We start from the raw sequence: 21662 nt of genomic DNA, 5'->3' as shown, positions 1-21662 counted from the left end.
GCTGATAAACATTGATATTAACAAATCAAATGTTATCTGGCCTATTCTCTATTTCTAGATCCATTTTGCTTAGAATATCTTTAAGCATAACCATGTTTGAATTCCCATAATATTCATGAATACAAATTCGACCTCAAAGATGTCACTATTTTGTGTTTAAAAATTAGGAAACGTTAAATTGTCTATTGATTTAATGAACAAAACACATGTTCCTCTTGCACGTTTTCATGCTGTTATTGCAAATTTAATTTAGTAGACTTAATCCTGTGAAATACTCATGGAATTAGTCTGACAAAATTACATGAAGCAGAGTCTGTTTTATAGAACTATGGTCACAGCAGATAAAAAGATAATAATTAGAAGCAAACATTTTCCTATTTATAATGAAATATAATAACTTTACGATAAAATGAAATTTTTAAATAATTCTGTGAAGTCAAATGAATGTTGTTTCAAAAAATTAATGACACAGAAGATCCAGAATAATTCTATACAGAGTTAATGCTGAAACTCTTCATAAATTATTCCACAGAAATAAAAGCTATGAACTTAATGATCTGGAGAAATCACTTAAAACAGTAAGATTGTAGAATAGATATAGTTTGGAAGCAAGAGTAATATGATTCAAAACATAAAAATATTGAATGCTAATTTTAGAAAGACTCCAGCAGGTTGAAAAGATTAAACATTTTGTATTGAAAAATCTATTGATGTCTCAAAATTACATACAATAAAATATGAACAGCTGGTTCTCTTTTATTGGTTTTCATGCAAAATGATTATTTTTTTCTTGGTAATTACAGACTGATTTATTTCCTATTTCCGTTTGCATGATATTTTATTCTTCCTAAACACTTAAAAGAGGTAATTCTCTTCAAGTAACTGTGTTTGAAATGATAGAAAGCATAAAATTTTAATATCTTTTCAATCAGCTATATACACATATACATATATGCATGTATACATGCATATATGTATATACACATATATTAAAATTGATGTATGTATTTACCAAGACAATTTTAAACAGCTTAAAAGAAATAGAAATTTAAATAATACCAACCGTGATAACTGAGCACAAAAAAGCCACTTGTTGTGAAATCACTGTGGAATTTAATTAGAATCTGATTCGAAGTGCTATAGACTGATTCCAAAGCAGTATTGCCACTGAACTGACCAATCTGAGGCGAGTTTTGATCTGGTCCATCCCTATATAAGAAAGACAGAACAGGATGAGGGAAGAGAGATTTAGAATGATATTTTTTGAGAGTTGAAAGTATCACATATGAGATGATAATGATCTTGTAGATTAAATAAGCAATGACAGCAAAATTACATTGGTTTAGTTTGTTTATTTCACTGAAAATATCTTTGAAATATAAAATACCACATTTTTTATCAAAATGCGAGACTTATTAACTACAATCAAGCATTACAATCAAGTACATTGTCTTTGTTTTCCTGACAAGTGATATCTACTTAAATACTTGAGAATTATGCCCCTTTAAAAACTTCTTCACTACAATCTTCAGAATCATAGGCTAATAAACTTTGACGGAATCTTAAAATTTATACAGTAGTTCAATTAATTACTTGTCAATAATTTTGAAAAAAGGTGCTTCAATTAGTAGAATAATGTAAATATTTCATAATAAATTATAACAGAAACACAACAGTTAAATAACTGACTTGAATATGGGCTTTGGATTTCACTTATTTTTGAAATAGAGACCTTTCTTACTTGAAACTTTGATATTAATTTTGTTTTTATATGTTGATTTAATTAAAAAATAAATCTCTTTTCATTATTCAAGCTTTTGTTCTTAGTGTTTAGCTACTTCATGGGAAAATGGGCCAGAACCTATTTCTCTATCTGTCTCATTCAATAAAACACATATTATCACCCTTAGTTACACCAATTCAAATACCAGGTGACAGTTTGTACAGAGAATTGCAATATATCTTTAATCCTACATTGTTTCACTGTTACGTAGAGTTCAATCAATTAATAACAATCCTTTTAGCTTACCAGACAGTAATGAAATCATAGATTGGTTCTGTTTGAAGGACAGTAAAATTGATGTAGATTCCATTCCCAGGAGGTACTCTTACAAGCCAGAAACAGTCTTGAAAGTTTGGGTATTCATCAGGATACCCAGGAGAGTAAATGGTACCATTCATTGCAGTTATATTCCCTCCACAAAGAGCTAAAGATAGAAAACAAAGTGTTATAATAAAATAACAAGAAGCTGACTCTAATGGAAATGGTGATATTTCATTCCTTAATTAGTATAAAATGTATCTGTGCTGTGTTTTTACCTCAGTGGAGATGCATAAAATGAAGCTGGTGTCCACAACAATATATAATTAGCTTTCATTTTTCCATGTGAGGTATGCTTATAGTATTAACTGTCACTAGATTATTAAATGGCATCTTATTTTTGCTTAAATATTTTATCAACGCATACACTATTTAACTTTTGTCTTACATCATGTATACATCTGAGGCTTCATAAGAAGTTCAAAGCATTATAAAGAGTTATTTTAGAGAAAAGGAACCTACATTCAGAAGCAGCATGTGAGTTAATTTTTCTATATGAGGATCATTATTAAATACATAGAGATAAACTCGTAGGAACTCTAAGGTGCCAATCAACTTTAATTTCATTTCTAAATTGGGAAGTTTAGGATTGCTGCCAGTAAAGATTAAACAGTTATTTCATTAGGGGGTATTAGGAAGGTTTGATCTGGGTACTAACCATGAATCTTCAATTGAAAGAGAACCGGTGTATTTTACATGTTATTTGAAGAGGAAGACAAACAAAAGTGCTAAAACCAGAATTAGTAAAATGATGATGCCACCTAAAAGATATTTCAAATTAGAAGCATACCTTCACACCTTGGAAGTGGATGATTCCAATTACGACTCACACCATGTAGGCAAGTGAGAGCTGAATTTCCAATTAGTGTGTATCCAGGGAAACATTCAAATGAAATTGTTTGACCCACAGTAAAATCATTACCAATTACAAAGCCATTTCGAAATGGGCGTGGATCAGGACAGCTTTGCAACTGATAGGCTGGAAAAGGGAAAAAGAAAGATATTTTCACTTTCAGAATTCTGCAAGTCCCACAGATGGATATTATTTACAACTTACAAAATAGTTGCAATCTTGATTATATTTTTACTAGTGATTCAGGTTTATAATTGCTGTCATTGACAATGTGACATGAATTTTTTCTCATATCTGCAAATCTCATATTTAAAATGGTACTCCACTAAAAATGCATTGTTTTATCACTCACTTTTGCAATATATCAAATTGCACGTTTTAATAAAAATGTAAGGTACTCATACAGCTATAATTTTAATCAAACATTCTGATTCTTTTTCAGGGAATGTAATCACTTTCTAGTTACACTGCATGAACATATAGTAAAACAAACATACATGTAAGTCAAATTCTGATATTTTTGAATTTTATTTTACTCATTTTTCTCTATCAGAAACAACAATCCTTCTGTTGAGTTTTCCAACATTTAATAATATAAATTACTAGCAAACAAACTTCCTTTTCATATAAACTTTACACTTCAATTATCATATTTTGTGCATTGTAGTATAATTATGTATTTATTCATACTCCTCTTGTTCTACATTCCACATGAAATCAAACTCCTGTTTTTACTGTTTATCATTGTTTTCTAAAGTCTTAGCTGTTGTCTTTCATATAGCAAGAGCTTAACAACTATTGTTGAACAAATTTTATACATTTGAATAGTGAATATACTCATATATTTCAATGATTTGGAATTTATTTTAACTTATTTTTAAGGAAAATTTTTATTATAATCAATAAAACTTAAATTACTGTAAATAAGACACTAAGTTGCTATTAACTGCTGAATCCCCAAGTTAAAAACTTACATGAGAAGATGAGTAATTTATCCTTTTGTTTCCTAATATGTCATTTTATTTTTTAAAGATTTATTTATTTATCTATTTATCTATTTATCTATCTATCTATCTATCTATTTATTTATTTATTTATTTATTTAGGCACTGGATACAGTCAGAAGTGCAGGAGGGTGAGAGAATTCACCAGAACCAGAGGGGAGAGCAGAGCAGGCAGACTGACGAAGTACACTGTGATGAAGTACACTGCTGAGGGGAGCAGCGGGCGGCAGGAGAGGTCTGCACGCCATGTGGGACCCTCGCCGGCGGCCGGGATCGAACTGGCGCTGCAGAGGCTGCGGGCAACTCTGCAACCTAGTGCTCAACCGCTGTGCCAGCGGGGAGGCCCGTCATTTTAATTTTTAAACTACACAAATCAGATTTAATGAAAAATTCCTTTAAGATAATTTTTATTCTTACTCAGTATTTTTGTTTTTTAATAAATATATTTATTTATTTATTTTTTAATTGAGGTAATATCAGGGTTCCCTCTTTGATAATACCACCATAATGTACCCACTGCCAAATAGCCCGTACTCTACAACCATAGTTCATTGTGCTTCCTTCCCTCTTTGTTCTTAAACTTTGCCCATCACTCCCTAATTAGTTCTATAGTCAGCTTTCAAGGGTTAGTTTATAAGCTTGTCTTTATCTGACCTTTAATTTGGTTTCTCTCTATTCCACATATTAGTGACACAATTTGGTATTAACTTTTCCTTCTGACATGTTTCACTTAGCATTATCCCTTCTAGATCCATCCATATTTCTGCATGTGGCATGATGTTATCTTTTCGATCACTAAGTAATATCCCATTGTGCATATATATAAATATATATATTATATCATGTCCTCTTGATCCACTCTGTATTTTTCATTTGAATTAACATTCCAGGCAAAAATAAATATTAAAGCCACGTGTCCTTCCTGAAGTTTAAGTCAAGTATGTTCCCCTTTGATGATTAAGAATTGAACCTAATTCTTAAAAGTAAAGTTAGTTCAATTATATACATGTAAAAAAATATAGAGAATTTTTAAATTCAAGGTAATTCATTAATAGTATTTACTTAACATTGTAATACATGACAGGTCATGTCAATAGGATTAATATATCAATTGTAATAATAAAAATATATCCTTTATGCTTACATTAAGTAAATGATTTTTTCAGACTCATGAAAAACACAACTTGAATGAAATTCAAGTTGATGTTTTATATCTTTCAAGTAAAAATATTACTTTGAGAGGCAGAGGGAAAATGAGGCAAGGATAAAGAAAATGAAGCCAGGTTTAAGGTAAATAGCAAAGTGCTTGACATAAGGTCTTGTACACTTGCTAGAAAAGAAGCAAATATGGCTCTAAATCTTCTAGCAGCCAAAATGAGAGAAACACGATCGGTTGCCAAGTTTTGAAATAATTTCCTTAGGAACATGGTTAATTCTTCAACTAGAGGTAGTACAAATGATTCTAATTTTATGTGAAAGAAGCTATGTGGTATAGCATTCCACTAAGTATGCAAGCATAGTGCTAATTAAATTTTTTAGAACCATGTACTTTGTTGTTACAATGTCTGCTTAACTACTCTTAAACTTTCTTCTGGGTATAAACCTTTATTCAGCAAATGCTTTTTTTTTTTTCCCAGCAGAATTTATTGTGCTCTTACTGCTATAGGCAATTGAAGTACATCAATGAACAAACATAAAGATCCTGGTCCTCATAGATCACACATTCAAAATTATCACAAACTCATAGAATCATTTAAAAATAAGGGCTTAAATTTAATCAAATTTTAAATGGTTTTAATTAATTGGAAGTAGATAAATGTTTGATTTTAGATCTTAGACTTTTGAGATCCGATATAATACAGTGGTAATATAGCTCAAATGCACTAAATACTTATCAATCATATACACCACAGTAGTTTGCATGTCTTTTTGTTATATAAAATTCAAAACAATATATCTGGGAGGTTGTACTGCTATCTCCATCACGCAAATGAAGGAACAGAGTATGAGCCTAGGCTATATTAGATTGAACAATGAGTATCAGCATTTAATCCTAACTTTACCTGAGTCCAAATTCTACATTCAAAAGTGACAAAAAATTGTTTCAGGCAGCAATTTTATATTACAAATGGGTCTAATGTAATGTGATTTCAAAGTTTATTATAAATAAATAAATTTATAAATATAATTTTAAAATTTATAATTATAAAGTAAAAGAAAATAATTTTACATGTAATACTCATATAACATCTTTTCAATATGATCATTTTGATATAAAAGGTAAATATTTTATATCCACCTTGCCTTGCCTGCCTTGCCTAGCTACATGTGTATGAAGAATAATTCAGTCAGTCATAGAATTTTTTCATGGTTAGGATTTTTCTAAGTTCTCAAAAAAAGACAATTCCACCATACAGTTGTCTGAACAAAATGATTATTTAAAAAACTTCTTATCGAGGAATCCCTTGATTTATAACCCTTTCTTTTTCTAAAATAGAATATAGGAAATACTTAGGGTTAATTAGATTTTTGACAGTCAATTTGGGGCTAAATAAACATTCACTTTCTCTTATCCCTCTCACCTTGGTAGACAATGTGGAACCCTTGTTTATTTTGTGAATAGTCACTGTGAAAATACAAGCTGGTTTCATGGGTTGTGCTAAATAAGGAAGATGGTATTTGAGGACCACTAAGTCGGCCAATAACAGTACTAGTTTCTGAGGATCCACTTCTTACTTCCAAATAATCATGTATAGTTTCTGTAGAAAAATTTACAAACTGGAGATGTACACCTAAAGAGGAAGAAAACAAACACATAATCCATTTAAAATAAACAAATTAAACAAACACACATCTCAGATATGGTCTCAAGATCTGAAGAACAGGTTTGTTATCTGCATGAGATAATTCTATCATTAGACTTAAATGGTATTGCATCTATATGCATATTTAAAACTAACATTAGAAATTTTGTACTGCCTTTCAAAGGCAAAATCTCATTAACTACATACAGCTTTCATACATTCAATAGAGTAAATAATTTATGAACTATTCAGTTATAACACTAAGAAACATTATTTTAAAAATTATACATGAATATCATGTCCAATTTATCATTGTTATACACATCTAACCCAGGCCATAATCATATATATTAATTGAAAAATATCATAAACTAAGTTATCTATCTACTTATATTTTTATGAATTTTAAAAAATGTTCACATCCTTGCAATTATCCAAATAGTCCAAGTGTAATATATTTGGCTTAAACAATAATTATCATTCCAATTTCACTCCTTTATTTGTTTACATGATTATATTTACTGGAATCCCAAAGTAAACTACTACTCGTGAATATTTCAAAAGTTATTATTAGACATTGATCTTTTAAGGATGCATGAATGCTATTGAAAATTCTTCCATGTGTTTTTAATATACATACCAAAACCTACGGGCAGTTTTATTGTCCAAGTGCAATCTAAACTGCTGGGGTAGTTTCCAGGAAACCCAGGGCTGAGAATCACACCACTAAAATCTGACATAGCACCACCACATTGAGCTGCAAGATAATAGAAGTCTCACATTAACCAGGGCAGAGAAACACTTTACATTGTATTATTGAAATAATTTCAACTCTTAATCAAGTCTCTGAGTTAAAACTGTTTGATATAAATTCAAATATTTTCAATTCTCATTCAGCACACACTAGTAATCATATATAATCAATTGACAATTCATTTCTAAAATAGCATAAAAAGACAACATACTTCCTCAGCTATAAATACAAGCTAAATCAATTACGGCACAGCAGAGAGTAGCCTGTGTGCAGTGAATACAATCAAATCAGATCAAGGAGTACATGTCCATTACCACAATGGGCAGTTTACTTCTCATCTTTAAATACTTCCAGTAATGCTTTGATTCATTCCAAAGATAATATAATTTAGAATAAAACCAAACTAACATCCTTCTTAAGTACTGTTTTCAAGAGAGAGCATTCTTAAAAACTATTCTTAAAAACTTTTCTTTTCTCTTTTTGTGGGGAGGATAAATAAAGCATGCAAAAAGAAACAATGGTCTCTAATCATAACATGTGAGAAAATTATATTTAACTTATGAGCTGTGACTTCACCTTATCTTAAGAGAATCTAGACAAAGAATAGGAAGAGAATTGAGCCAAAGAATAGGAATGTACAAAATAAATTTAGAAAGATTTGGCCCAATATGAAAATTTAGACAGAATTTATAAATGTGCTTGCCTTGTAATCTCTATTATGTTTATTTACAACTGATCAACTAAGCAAAGACTATAAAAATGAGAATTGCCTGATTTTTAATTTTTACATGATTTAACTATAACTATTTAACGTGTACTAAGGAGCAATTGTACTTTAGAGTTAGTTAATACATCCCCTGTATACACATTTTTTAATCATTTCATCACAGAAAGATTAAAATACATGTTTATCAATTGTGGGTTTAAAATTATGTTTTCAAGACTGTGCATCAAGTTCAACAGAACATTTACTTGCATATTCTTTAATTTCTTATAAGAGAAACAAACCCATACTCAAATTTCAGGTAATACATTATAAAGAAAAAAAATCATTAGAAATTTTATCAATGTTCTGCATGATATTCAGTGACCAGTTTGACAGTTGTATTTTACTCCGTGAAAGGAATAAATTATATACCAATTAGGTATTTCTAGGAATATATATTTTATACAATACATATAATTTTTGCAATCGATTGACATGTAATCATTCTTTCAAATTTGTGATTACTATTCTGATTGAATGATATACTTGAAATTGGTTGGTTCACGTATATGCATAATATAGAGAAACTGAACAGAGAGTCACGACACACTTTCAAACCACACACATATCCTTTTGTATATTCTGTATCCCAATTACCTGCCAACCCTAATGTCATCTCATGAGGTGTCATGATTCCTTTTGTAGACTCTCAATTACTCCTCTACTCTGGCTCAATAGGATATTTACTTAATTTTCAATCTATGGGACTTTCTATTATTCTGAGAAAACGCTCTAAGGGCTGACAAATCAAACACCTTTTCTTAATTGTTACAGTTTTTGCATCCCTTGATATTAAGTGTGCATTAAAACTTAAAATTAAGAAAGAAAAAAAAACATATTTAAAATTAAGAAAGAAAAAGTAAGATGAAATATTTATCTCAAAACATCATTTTCATAAAAAATATGACAAAAGGAAAACTCTTATGTTTGAACAACACATACAGGATGCATCTTGAAAATATATTAAATTTTATAAATGATTTCTAGTTCTTTAACTTACCCAAACAAATTGGGATTGGATAATTCCATCTTCTTACAGGTCCAGGCATACATGTAATGTGAGAATGACCCTAATTAAACAAGAAAGTTCAGTTCAATGAACATTTGGAGAAGTCTAAATTAAATATAGCATAGTGAGTGATTAATGGGAAAACAAGCTTAAATATATATTGGCACTTTTATATTTGTATACTTTTAGTGGAAATGGTAGTATGACTTAAGATAATTATTTATCTTATTTTCATTATAATAAAATGAAAAATATACAGTCTAGATAGAAAAATTGAAACTCAGTATCACATTAGATATGCTTTTAACACTTTTCTATCAAAACATGTTATACTAAGATACTTCAATGTGATATAAGTGAAGTGGCCATGTATATTATTACTTATAATAAATTGTTGTAATGTTCAAGGTGAGACATGTTAAAGAATGGTTATAAAGTCTTTTATAAAGATACTAAAACAAGTCAATTAAGGTATATTAAATTTTTAATTGAAATTTATACAGTCCAGAAAGATCTCTTTGCACTTCTGAGACTAGTAATTTATGATGCCATTTTAAAGACTGTACATTATTAATTTTTAATTTTGCTTCTTCTAAGGAATTTATTTACTTAACATGAAATAATTTCTGCCTCAATTCTTTGTCTTAATTTCTTAATAGATCTATTCTTTAGGGAAATTTTTGTAAGGCCATAAATTTGAGACCCTCCATAAACCAATAAGAGGAAAATCAATGTAAATACACAAGATTAAAAACATACATTGCCAATCTATTTCTGTAGCAAAATATATTTAGTTAATTTCACCAATTTGAGGAGTTTATTATCATGAAAGTTTCAGTTAATGCTTTAAGTTGCACTTCATTTTTCTTTCAAATCTTAACAACCAGGTATTTTGCCACATCCTATATGACTATAGTGAAAAGTGACTATTAATTTGATTCAAAATTATTTTTTGGTAAACTATAAGAAAGCAAATTTAGTCTGTTCCAGAAATAATTCTCATGTTTATGTTTTATGGAAAATTGTATGCTTTTGATTTAAGATTAAACTATGCGACACATGATTAATCTTGTGTTACAATTTGTGTATTACCAATCACCAGTTTTAAAATATTCTAAAAGAGCAATAAAAATCAAAACTGTAATTTTAAAATGGACTCACCTGAAGAGAATAGCCTTGATCACACTGAAAGGATACCACATCACCAACCATGTATCTGTCTCCAACTTTAATTCCACTGCTAGGAGTTTGTGGCTCAGGACAAGAATCCAAACCAATTGCTAAGAATATTTAATAATAATAGAATAATTACTTTTGATATGCTTAAAACATGTATATCAAATTACCAAAATTGAATAGTGGTGTCATTATAACTAGATTTTACACCGAGACATTAGGAAATGCTAATTTTAAGAGCAATGTGATTTGAAACATCACTATAAAAAGATGTCTTTTGAATTTTCATGGCACTAACCAAGAGATCACAAGTTATGATCATTATTTCTTACATTCCACCCTAATTAATTTTTTATGTAAAATAAACAATGGTTTCTAAAACTTCCTTAAATAATATGAAATTAAATTTGCAAAACATCTTAGTAAAATGACTTAAAAGTATTTGGTTATTTCATCCACATCCCCTGATTCCTTCTTCCTTTTACAGAATGGACTCTTAATTTATGAAATATATTCTGATGTACCTTTTACATGTACAAATTTTAAATATAAGTACATTTTTCTTCCCTAAACATAATATAATCAGATAGGAAGAAAACACGTCGGTCACTGAGACCAGGAAAGTAGTATGGAAACACTATTATCTTAGCATTAACAATTCATTGCTCAACATAAACAATAAAAGCATACTAAATGTTAATGTCTCCTAAAATGATACATTTAAAGGCTTGAATAAGGATCTATATTCCAAAAGCTTTTCAAATATGTGAATGTACTAATATGAAACCCGTTTTATCTTAAAAAAACGTTTATTATCCATTTACTTATAATTCATATTTTAAAACTAATCTAATGCTTATCTAAATGAATATTAGGAAATAGTCACCACTCCAAAGTCACATACATATTTATTTCTTAAAGACATTAAAAACTAACTCCTAAAGTATGAAAATACTTCATATATTTCCTTTGCTTCTTGACTACACTATTTCCTTCTATAGATGTGATCATAGTACCACTCTGTACATTTCCTTTATGACACCTAACATAATCTAATGACAAACATGTAACTGTAATAAGTTGTTCAACATTTATCTTCTGAGAATGAGAGCTTATAAGGGCAGCTTTAAGCATGGCATTGTAAGGAAGCACTCAATAAACATGGGTGTATGGATGAAGAAACAGCGTGGAAAAAAGTGATTTCCTATTTTGATTATTTCTTAATAAATATAAATATTTCTGTAAGTAGAAAATACTCTTATCTAGTAACACAACGGTCAGAGTAATTAAACATTATGTCTAACAACGTAACATTTAAGAATAGAAAATCAGGGCCTTCCTGGTGGAAAAGTTAAAGTTGGCGCTATCAAGCTATCAGCAGCTACTGAAGCATGAGTTCGATTCCCGACCAGGGAGATAAGCCAGGGAGATAACCCACATGTCACAGCAGACCTCTCTTGTCTTGCCCACTGCTCCCCTCAGCAGTGTATTTCAGTAGATCTGCCTGTTCTGCTCCCCATTTTGTCTCTGGTGAATCCTCTCACCACCACACACATAACTCTGACTTACACTACAGTTCTCATATAATAAATAAAAATAAATCTTCAAAAAAATATGAATAGAAAATCATATAAAATAGTGACTTTGTTAGAGTTATGATTAGAGCAGTAAGTAAGGCAGTGAAAGGAATGATTGGAGTGGCTATTTGGGAATGCATTTGAGGTAGTCCTTAAAGAGATTAGGAGAGTATATGGACTGGAATTCCATTACCTGGTGTTTCCATTGATTTAGTTATCTTACAATGAGTCAAAATTTTTGTATTTTTCAATTTGTGGACAAGGAATAATTACCATTAAATTATGGCCTATTCATAAAACTGTAAGGATTAATGACTTAATGACATGTTTCCCCAACTAGATTTTGAAATCCAAGAAAATATACATTTGTTTTAATTTATTAATTTAGTATACTTAATGGACCTTACACATTAAATTCATTCAATATCACAGAACCCTATTCAGGAATTACTGCATAACCCCTCCAAAAAAAAGGGGGAGTTAAAATATAAACATATGTCTTCTCAATATGATTTCACCTTCCTTTGGTATAATCATAGCTTCTTTTTTTTTTTTTTAAAGATTTATTTATTTATTTATTTATTTATTTATTTATTTATACAAGCACTGGGTATAGTCAGAAGCATGGGAGGGTGAGAGAATTCACCAGAGCCAGAGCGGGAAGCAGAACAGGCAGAAGGACTGAAGTACACTGCTGAGGGGAGCAGAGGGTGGCAGGAGAGTTCTGCATGCCATGCGGGACCTTCTGGTGGCCGGGGAGCAGCCTGGGATTGAACCGGCACTGTAGAGGCAGGCTGTGGGCTGCTTCGCAACACAGCGCTCAACAGCTGCGCCACTGGGGAGGCCCAATCATAGCTTCTTGGGAGTCCTGAACAGCAAATTTATTACTCTTCAGCATTAAGGTCATTCTTACTGAAAAGGACAAATTTTATACATGTTCATTTCTCTTTTATTTCTCTCAAGTTCTCCATTCAGGGTATATACAAAGAAAACTATTAATATCCGGAAGTGGTGATTTCCTTCCCCCATAGGAGGATAGATAAATCTGTTACAATTATAACATCTAATACTGAGAACCATGTTTTTAAGAAAAGGTTTTCATAAGATATATAGATAGTAAAATATTTATAAGGTTTAACTTTAAAAATGTGATACAAACTCTATAAACTATGTAATAACAATTTTATAAGATAAAAATTTCATATGCAAATAATTGCAGAGAAGAATGAGCAAAAGGAAACATGCCACTGCCATTTAGCAACAGTTGTAATTCTCAAATATGAGATTAGTGGTTATTTGTATGTCTTTTCTTGAATTTTTCTACATTTCTGCATTATTTAAAATGAACATAGTTGTTTTTGTAATACAATCACTTATCTATTAAATGAAATAGCACTAATAGAAAATTTTAGGTTATAAGAACTCGCTTTCTTCTATTTCCCTAAAAGAGATTGAGTTGGACCAGTCAGCTTGTGGAATATGGTTGTTTCAGGCAAGAAAGTAAGATAATGAGGTAATCATGTAAGACAGAGATGTCATTATTTTGCAGTTTTTTTTTTATGTACATAAAGAAAGTAATACAGAAATATTTGAAAATACTGGAGTTAATCATTTTTATTTACATAAGTAAACCTACAAATGCTTAAAGGATAACTTAAAATTTTCTTCTTTAACAAATTATTTTTTCACTTCCTAGTGACAAAACCAATAGGTTATTTGTAGAAATCAACAAAAGAGAAATTTTATTAAAATACTACAAATGAATCCCCCCCTGCTTAACATAGGCAACCAAAATAATGAGTTGTTTAATCTCCATGAGTAAAAGTTATGTAAAATTGTGTCCTTGGAAAACAAAGATGTTCCCTGGATGAATATTTAAAATAGGAATTGGATCAAAATGAACTCAAAATGGATTAAAGAATTGGATATGGGACATGAAACTATCATATGCATAGAAGAAAATACAGGAAAAACACTGTGCAATGCTGACATCAGTGATGCCTTTGGGTCTCGGTCCAACAGCAAAGTAATTGGTAACTTGAATGTTTGTGGATACACTCTTTAGGAGGAAAAATTCTGACTTTCAATAGCCATTAGTGAGCAGCAGTAATTTAAGGATACATTATGTTTCCAGCTTCATTCACATTTACCTGAGTCTTAAATTTACTTAATTACTTATGTTTACCTTAATTAACATTAACCTTAGTATTAATATATAGAATTTATCCATGTTTACCCATACAATCATAAGCTAAATGACAAAATGTTAAATAAAATCAGACCTATGGGTACCAAGTAATCATTAATTAATTACTGAGTACCGATTATGTACTCTGTATTATGGCAGATGTTGAAAAACAAAGGTCCAATAGCAACATAAGCAGCCATGCTATAAAGAAACTGATTGGAAGAGAATAGATTGCTGGTTAAAAAGATGCAGATAATGTGGGGAAATAATTACAATAAAAAAGATAACCTTTTAATAAGTAACTTCATAAGGCATCACCTACGTGAATATAGAAAAATGGCATTTTATCAATTTTTGATAATGAGGGGGAAGGCAAGTATGATGCTGTGATATACAAAGTGTCAGGCATGAATTTTATGAATGAAGTCTTAACTGATGTTTTTCTTTGTTTAAGAAAAAAGAGGGAGTATTTTTCCTTAAATACATTGTGATGTTTTTGGAAAGGCAGCAAGAAATAAAACTAAAAAGGGAGACAGAAAGAAATAAATGTTGTTATATTTTATTATGACAGTATGGTTCTGTATATTTAAGATCAACAGGCTTCACATAATACCCTAGAAATACAAAGAAAATATGCAAAGATAAATTGACAAGAATTTAAGTTGCCTGAGTTTTGTGATTGACTCAAAACAGAATGGTTCTTCTATATATAACAAAAATACTGACTTCACTGTGATAAACGAGAAGACCAGAACTAGTGTTATTAGATCAAGAAATAACTTTAAAAAATAGGAAAACAAAAGTAAAATGTTTGCAGAATTCATAAACTTAGGCTAAAACCATCTCTAAATCATCACCATAAAGAGGTAAAAACTCATTGAGATAATTGTGAAACAAATTTTGATTAAAAGAAAGCAGAAAACAACCTTATAAATCTCTAATGGCCTTATCAGGTTAAAAAAAGGAAATGTGTTTAAAAAGATCAATTACATGTATTTGTGTGTAATATATTCTGAGTTAATGGCAACCAAAATTAGAAGTTTCAAATAATTTAATTTGGGAAGGAGGTATTTCTATAATTAATATTTTATGAGATAAATGTGCATAGATTAGCTAGAATAAGAAATTTAGCTTCAATAAAAATATAATTAATCTTAAAATCTCTATCTTTCTCAAATAATCAATTATCTAATTAGCCCAAAGGAGGAGACCATTTTTAGTGATTATAAAAGTAAACTCATTAAGACCTAATGCACTAACTCTTAAGCATATTGCTCAAGGATGAGAGTAGTAAAATAGCTATTGTGCTAAATTGAATCTTTTGTTATTTATATAAGCTAGAGCTAAATGGATATATTTCTGGTCATTTACTATTTTATGACATTTTTATGCTTTTGGATTTACATACCAAACCTCTATCCATTGTATGGGATAGAATGATATTCAGACCACCTGAGTTTTACTGAGATTTACAGCAAAATTACTTTTCTCATATATCATGAGTGTGCTCAAGGGTGGAAAGAGAAAAAATATATATATTCATCATGGTAACAAGTACTTTTGCCTTCCTCAGGGAATGTGTCCTGAGATTTGAACAACATGGACTTTGGAAACACCATCAATGTATGGAATTTCACCTTTAAAACATGTACAGGTTATACATGTACCAAATCAAAAACTATAAAATGATGCTCCATGGTCCTTTTAGGATATTCAATTAGTGGAATTTAAATGTGTGCCTCCAGCTCTCCCTGGTGGCTCAGAGGTTAAAGCCTCAGCTCTATCAACTATCACCAGCTACTGCAGCAGGAGAAAGATCCTCACCAGGGAACTAACCCACATGGCACAGCAAACCTCTTCTGACTCGCCTACTGCTCCCCCCAGCAGTGCATTTAAGTAGATCCACCTATTCTGCTCCTTACTCTTTCTCTTGTGAGTCCTCTCACCTCCACCCCAGCACCTCTAGCCTACACCCCAGTAATTGTATGCACATATAAATATTTTTTAAATAAATGTGTGCCTCAATGAATTTAAATAAATGTGAAGGAAATTACATATGCATATTATAAACACTCATTTCAAAGCTGTTACTGATGAGTCTCTATCAGAATCCAAGTGACATAGCAGCTAGAAATAACCATTTTTCTTTGTGGAGACCTGCTAATAAATAGTATAGTCAATGACATTTCATGAACTAGAAACGTTTTCCCTAGCAACACCTATAGTGATATAAAACATGTAATTAAAGCCAGAATTATATATGTAAAAAAATCATTTAGAAAAATGAACGGGAAACTGGTGTTTGAGTATAAAACACATGTACTAATTATTGACCAGACATTCTCTATAACAAAACATTTCTCTATTTTTCACTTCCAGATTTCACACATCTTTAATGCCAATAAAGAATTATATGAGAAAATAACCATTTTATGAGTAAATTAATTAACAAAACACTATAAACTGAAATTATAAAGTCAAGAATTAATTCCCATTTCCCAGTGGTCTTGTGTATTAAGAGACATAAAAAGTTGATGCTTCATACAAGAAAGAAGAGAAGTTATTAATCAGAGCAGCTACATTTATACACAGAACTATTAACCAGCATGCGTTCACAATACTAAGAATGATGCACCTTCAAGTCAACTTATAATAATTTAAGTAAGTAAGAAAACAGAAAACTACTCCATACATGTGCTTGACTAAATTTTCAATCTCTCTCTATTTAGCAGAAAGAAATGCATCACCCAAACTTTGGAACTCTGGTATATTTGCCTCCTTTTTCCTCATGTCTCTCAGGTTGTTAGCAAATATAGCTCTCTAAATTCTTCCTGCCTTCATTCTCTTCAATCTTTAATCCCTTTTGTTATTAACAGAAGCACTGCCTCTTTTTGATTAAGTTTCACAGTAAAAATGCCTACCTATTTATTATATAATTTGCTAAAATTTGTTAGCAGCAGATATTTTGCTAAAAGCAGCAGACATCAGTTTCAGAAAAAAATGCTTAAATAAATATCCAAATTGATGTTTATTACCTCATTTTTATATCTGCAATTTATTAAAAGTAGCCTTGATTCAACTTAATTGTGGAAAAACTATAACTTCCAGAAGTACATAATTTGATCAGTATGATGACAAATTTTAAAATAGATATACATGTAGTAAATGTGGTACCCATTTGTCACTTTTGTTGTTATTTTGCGAGTGGCATCATGTGTACCTTCCATACAAGTTTCACCTTTTAAAGAATTTTCCCATACTGACATTATCATTTGCTAAATTTGGAAACATTTTTGACTCCTAAAGTGTAAGATGTAGGGTCTAATTTTTACAGATAAATAAAGTGCTTATGGTGAGTTATTTAATCCCTAAGATTTTAAACCAAAGAAATATAAAAAAGTGAAATAGCTCTCCAATGGGATCCATAAATCTATGACCACATTGAAAGTGATATGATATAAAGTATAAACCAACGCAGAATACTAGAAACCTGAGAACTAGCTCTATTCTTTTCTCTCTCACCCCTTTCATCTAACTGGTCAAAAATCTTTACAAATTTACCTCATTATCTACTGTTAGATGATATCTACACAGCCACAATAATCCCAATAGAGTTTCTCATCTATCACTGCAACCACATTTCCTCGCGCTATTGTCTTTATGCAAAGCATTTGCCACTTCCAAAATAAAAGTGCCCTTTAAAAAGTCAAAATTGATTAAGTTACATCCCAAAATGAAACACCTTCAGTGAATCTCATCTTTCTACAAAAGAGATCTGCTATCTCCTTAGTCTAATCTTCCAGCACTTAAAATGCCTTTTGACAACTCTAACCACAGAAATTCATCTAATCAACAATAAAGGATGATATTTAGTGAGGTCTTGTCATGTACCTGGAATGGAGAAAAATACTTTACATGATAATCTTAATTTATTCTGAAACAATACACCAAGTTAGATTTCATTATTATCCCATGTTTTAGATGAGGAAACTGTGTTTATAGGAAGCCTTAGAAATTCCCTATTTTCACATGCTTATCAAACTTAAGTCTGATTCCAGATTTAATTTCCTATATCCACATTCCAGGAAGTCCCTTCAAAATACCAATCTATTTCCATGTCTATATTTAATACTTCTCAGTCAATTACTTCTATTTTTCCATTGTTGAAAGCGTCTCTGATTTCACTATTAATAACCCCTCAAAATTTGTTCACTACTTTCTTTGAATCATCACCTAAATTATACAAGATAGCCTTTATATTTTGCTCATTGTAAGAGTCATCTTGAGAGCTTGGTGAAAGCCAAATACTTTGCTGGATCTTCTGGGGTGGGGTCATGTCATCTAGATTCTCAAGATTTCAAGATGAATATAATGCATAACACTGAGAAATACTACCTCACATAAACAATACAGTGCCTACACTGTAACTTTGCAATTATTTGCTTGTATGTCCTCACTTCCAGCAAGTCTGAAGTTTTTCTAGGGCTATATCTTATGCAAATTTGTATCATTTGTATATAGAAAACATACCTAGTATTTTGTAGGCACTCTAACATATATTTGATTTATTAAGTAGATTTGCATATTTGGGAAATGATATAGACATAGAAAATTAAGGAAGGACACTATAACAAGGACTATAATATAGTAGTCAGGACTGCGTGCTCCACAATCAAATGATCTGAGTTTTCATCCCACCTTTACTGCATACTAACTTTGCAAATATGGGGTTCTGAGGATATTAATTAAACTTCAGTTTTGCCATATGTAAAATAGCATTAAAAATAACATGCCAAAAACTTTTTTGGGAAAATTAAATTTAATTATGTCTATAAAATATTTAATTTAATTATGTCTATAAAATATTTAATACTGGTTCTGACATATATTAGGCAACTGAACAATGCTAGCTTTTGAATTATTACTAATAATAAAATGATTACACTAATGATGATAGAGATATTGTTAGCTATCAATGAAGAACTCAAGCAACCATTCAAGTGTTTACAGTTTTAAACGTTCTGATACTAATGGCCACTTACACTTTAGATGTTCTACAACTTGGAAGGCATCATGAATAGACAAAAACTAGAATTTAAAAGTTTTAAATATTTTTCCTTGTTTCAATTATTTTAAAAGAAAATAATGTATGTGAGTTGACACACTGACAGAAAATTTCCTTATAAATACAAACTGACACCTGAAAATATAAAGTCATTCAACGATGTGTAAAGACAAATAGTTTTTCTTGGGAAGAAAAAGTAGTTTTCTCAATTCACTTCTACTTCTTTAATAAGAACAAATGAATCTTTTAAAACTGACACATTTTGTATGCATAAATAAATAAATCTTTAAAAAAAGTTTGAGAGAACACAAACATTCAATCTATGGCATATACATTCATACTAACCAGTGTGTGTATAACTGTTGACATGGGTAAAAATTCTTTGGCTTGTACCAATGTCAGTTTCTCAGTTCTTATATTGTGCTATAGTTATTGCGGGGGGAGAGAGGATTCACCAGAGACAGAGCAGGGAACAGAACAGCAGACTGAGTGAAATACACTGCTGAGGGGAGCAGTGAGAGAGTCAGGAGAGGTCCGCCTCACCATATGGGTTGCTCCCTATATATATATATATATATATATATATATATATATATACACACACACACACACACACACACACACACATACCCATAACACACATTCTATGTATATATGCCTATGTATATACACAGATGAATGAAATAGAATTTAGAAACTAGAAATAAACACATTAGTATGGACAAATAATATTTAACAAAGGACCCACAAGCATACAATGGTAAAGGAATGTCTCATCAATTAATGTGCTGAGAAAAATGGAAAATCAAATGCAAAATAGTAAAATTAGACTTCTGCTTTATACTATACCTAAAAATTAATTCAAAATGGGTGAAAAAAATAAAAAAAATAAAACTGACACATTTGATATTGGTAGCTTGTTGACACTCATACCTTTAGGTTCTTGAGTGATAGCACCCAAGACATAAGCTATAATTATGCAAATTAGTAGTCTCCCTTGGATAAAAGTAGTTACTTTTTTAATTTCCCAGCATATAATCATTGGGGCATAAAAGAGCAATACTTGTGTTGTGTTACCGAAAAAAAAAAAAAATGATATGCAATAGACTGTCCTCAAATAGCTTAATATTCATTGAGAGATAATTCAAAATGCTAATTGACATTAATTAACTAAATATTGGTAATTGTAAAACAATCCAGTACTTTTTAAGTCAGAGTATGTCATTCCTCTGCTCAAAACTCCGTAATATCTCCCACTTCAATTAGAATAAAAGATAATTCCTTAGAATAGCTTACAAGATCCAAGGCCCTCTTCTAGCTCTCTCTTAATGTCCTTCTACTCTCATTTCCTTGCTGTTTTTCATATTTATATTTTAGAGTGTTTGCTCTGGCTGCTTCCTAAAACATACTTTTGCACATCAGCAAAGTTTATTCCTGCATCGCCTTCCTTCCCTGGTTCAAATGTCATTTTCTATTTAAGAACTATCTGAAACAACATAACATCCTTCTCTATAGTCCTAGTGTTTTTGATTCTGAGTTCTCCATCTATGTATGTCTATGACTAATCACCTTCTACAGTATTATATAGATTATCAATTTATTACATATTTGTCTATTATATTTACACCTTCTAGGGAGTCAACTCCAAGGTAGCTTATGAACTATTTGAAAATGCTTGACAAACACAAGCGATTAGTAAGTATCTGGTAAACTGATGAATACACAGGTATTGAGGAGAGTGAAATGAAAGAGATATCAGATTACAGAGAAGGAAAAGAAACACTCTTGTATGGGTTGATTGTATCAGTGTAGTTAAAATTTAGGGTAATGTTTAAGAATTAAGACATTTAAGCTAGAAAAAAAGGAAGAAGAAAATTAGAACATGTCAGGTAAAGGAATGGAAATACTGATGAGGAGGGAAGAAAGGTATGGCATATCTAGAAAATAAACAAGTATTTCACATGATTAAGTGGGAAAACACAAAGTATATGTAAAAACTGACTCAAGAAATCAGTGTTGGAATAAGAAGCTAATGAATGTTGGCATTTATTTAATCGCAGGAAAGCAATATGAAATGATGGAAGTGGGACTCTTAAAATATTAATGAAACCAAGATGTGGGAAGAGTAAATTAGGCTAAGGAATATCTGATTTGTCTGATCATCATCATCATCAGGAATTCCAAAGTTAAAGTATCATGATCTCAAGCTCAATGGAGGAAAGAGCACTACACAACAAATATCAATCAATTTGCGAGTATTTTCCTTTGAATTGCATAAAAAAGCAAGACATATATGTCTGCTAATTATGCCATCAGACATAGATGTGTGTGTGTGTGTGTGTGTGTGTGTGTGTGAGTGTGACCC

The 21662-nt window shown here is 30.6% G+C and overlaps 1 protein-coding gene across 1 annotated transcript in view; it reads right to left on the bottom strand.

Annotated features, from left to right (window-relative positions):
* CSMD3 (CUB and Sushi multiple domains 3) overlaps nucleotides 1-21662 on the bottom strand; it is a gene marked incomplete at both ends in the record, with an annotated part of 827299 nt that overhangs the window by 79397 nt on the left and 726240 nt on the right. Inside the window, 7 exons of the mRNA XM_084229760.1 lie at nucleotides 1064-1209; nucleotides 2030-2207; nucleotides 2892-3080; nucleotides 6541-6750; nucleotides 7403-7519; nucleotides 9283-9352; nucleotides 10453-10571. Coding sequence (XP_084085886.1) covers nucleotides 1064-1209; nucleotides 2030-2207; nucleotides 2892-3080; nucleotides 6541-6750; nucleotides 7403-7519; nucleotides 9283-9352; nucleotides 10453-10571 — 1029 coding nt within the window. The remainder of the gene's footprint in view (nucleotides 1-1063; nucleotides 1210-2029; nucleotides 2208-2891; nucleotides 3081-6540; nucleotides 6751-7402; nucleotides 7520-9282; nucleotides 9353-10452; nucleotides 10572-21662) is intronic.

The sequence above is a fragment of the Talpa europaea genome, assembly GCF_964194135.1.
Source record: "Talpa europaea genome assembly, chromosome: 3".
Taxonomy (NCBI): Eukaryota; Metazoa; Chordata; class Mammalia; order Eulipotyphla; family Talpidae; genus Talpa; species Talpa europaea.
This window is presented reverse-complemented; position numbering and strand designations above follow the sequence as displayed.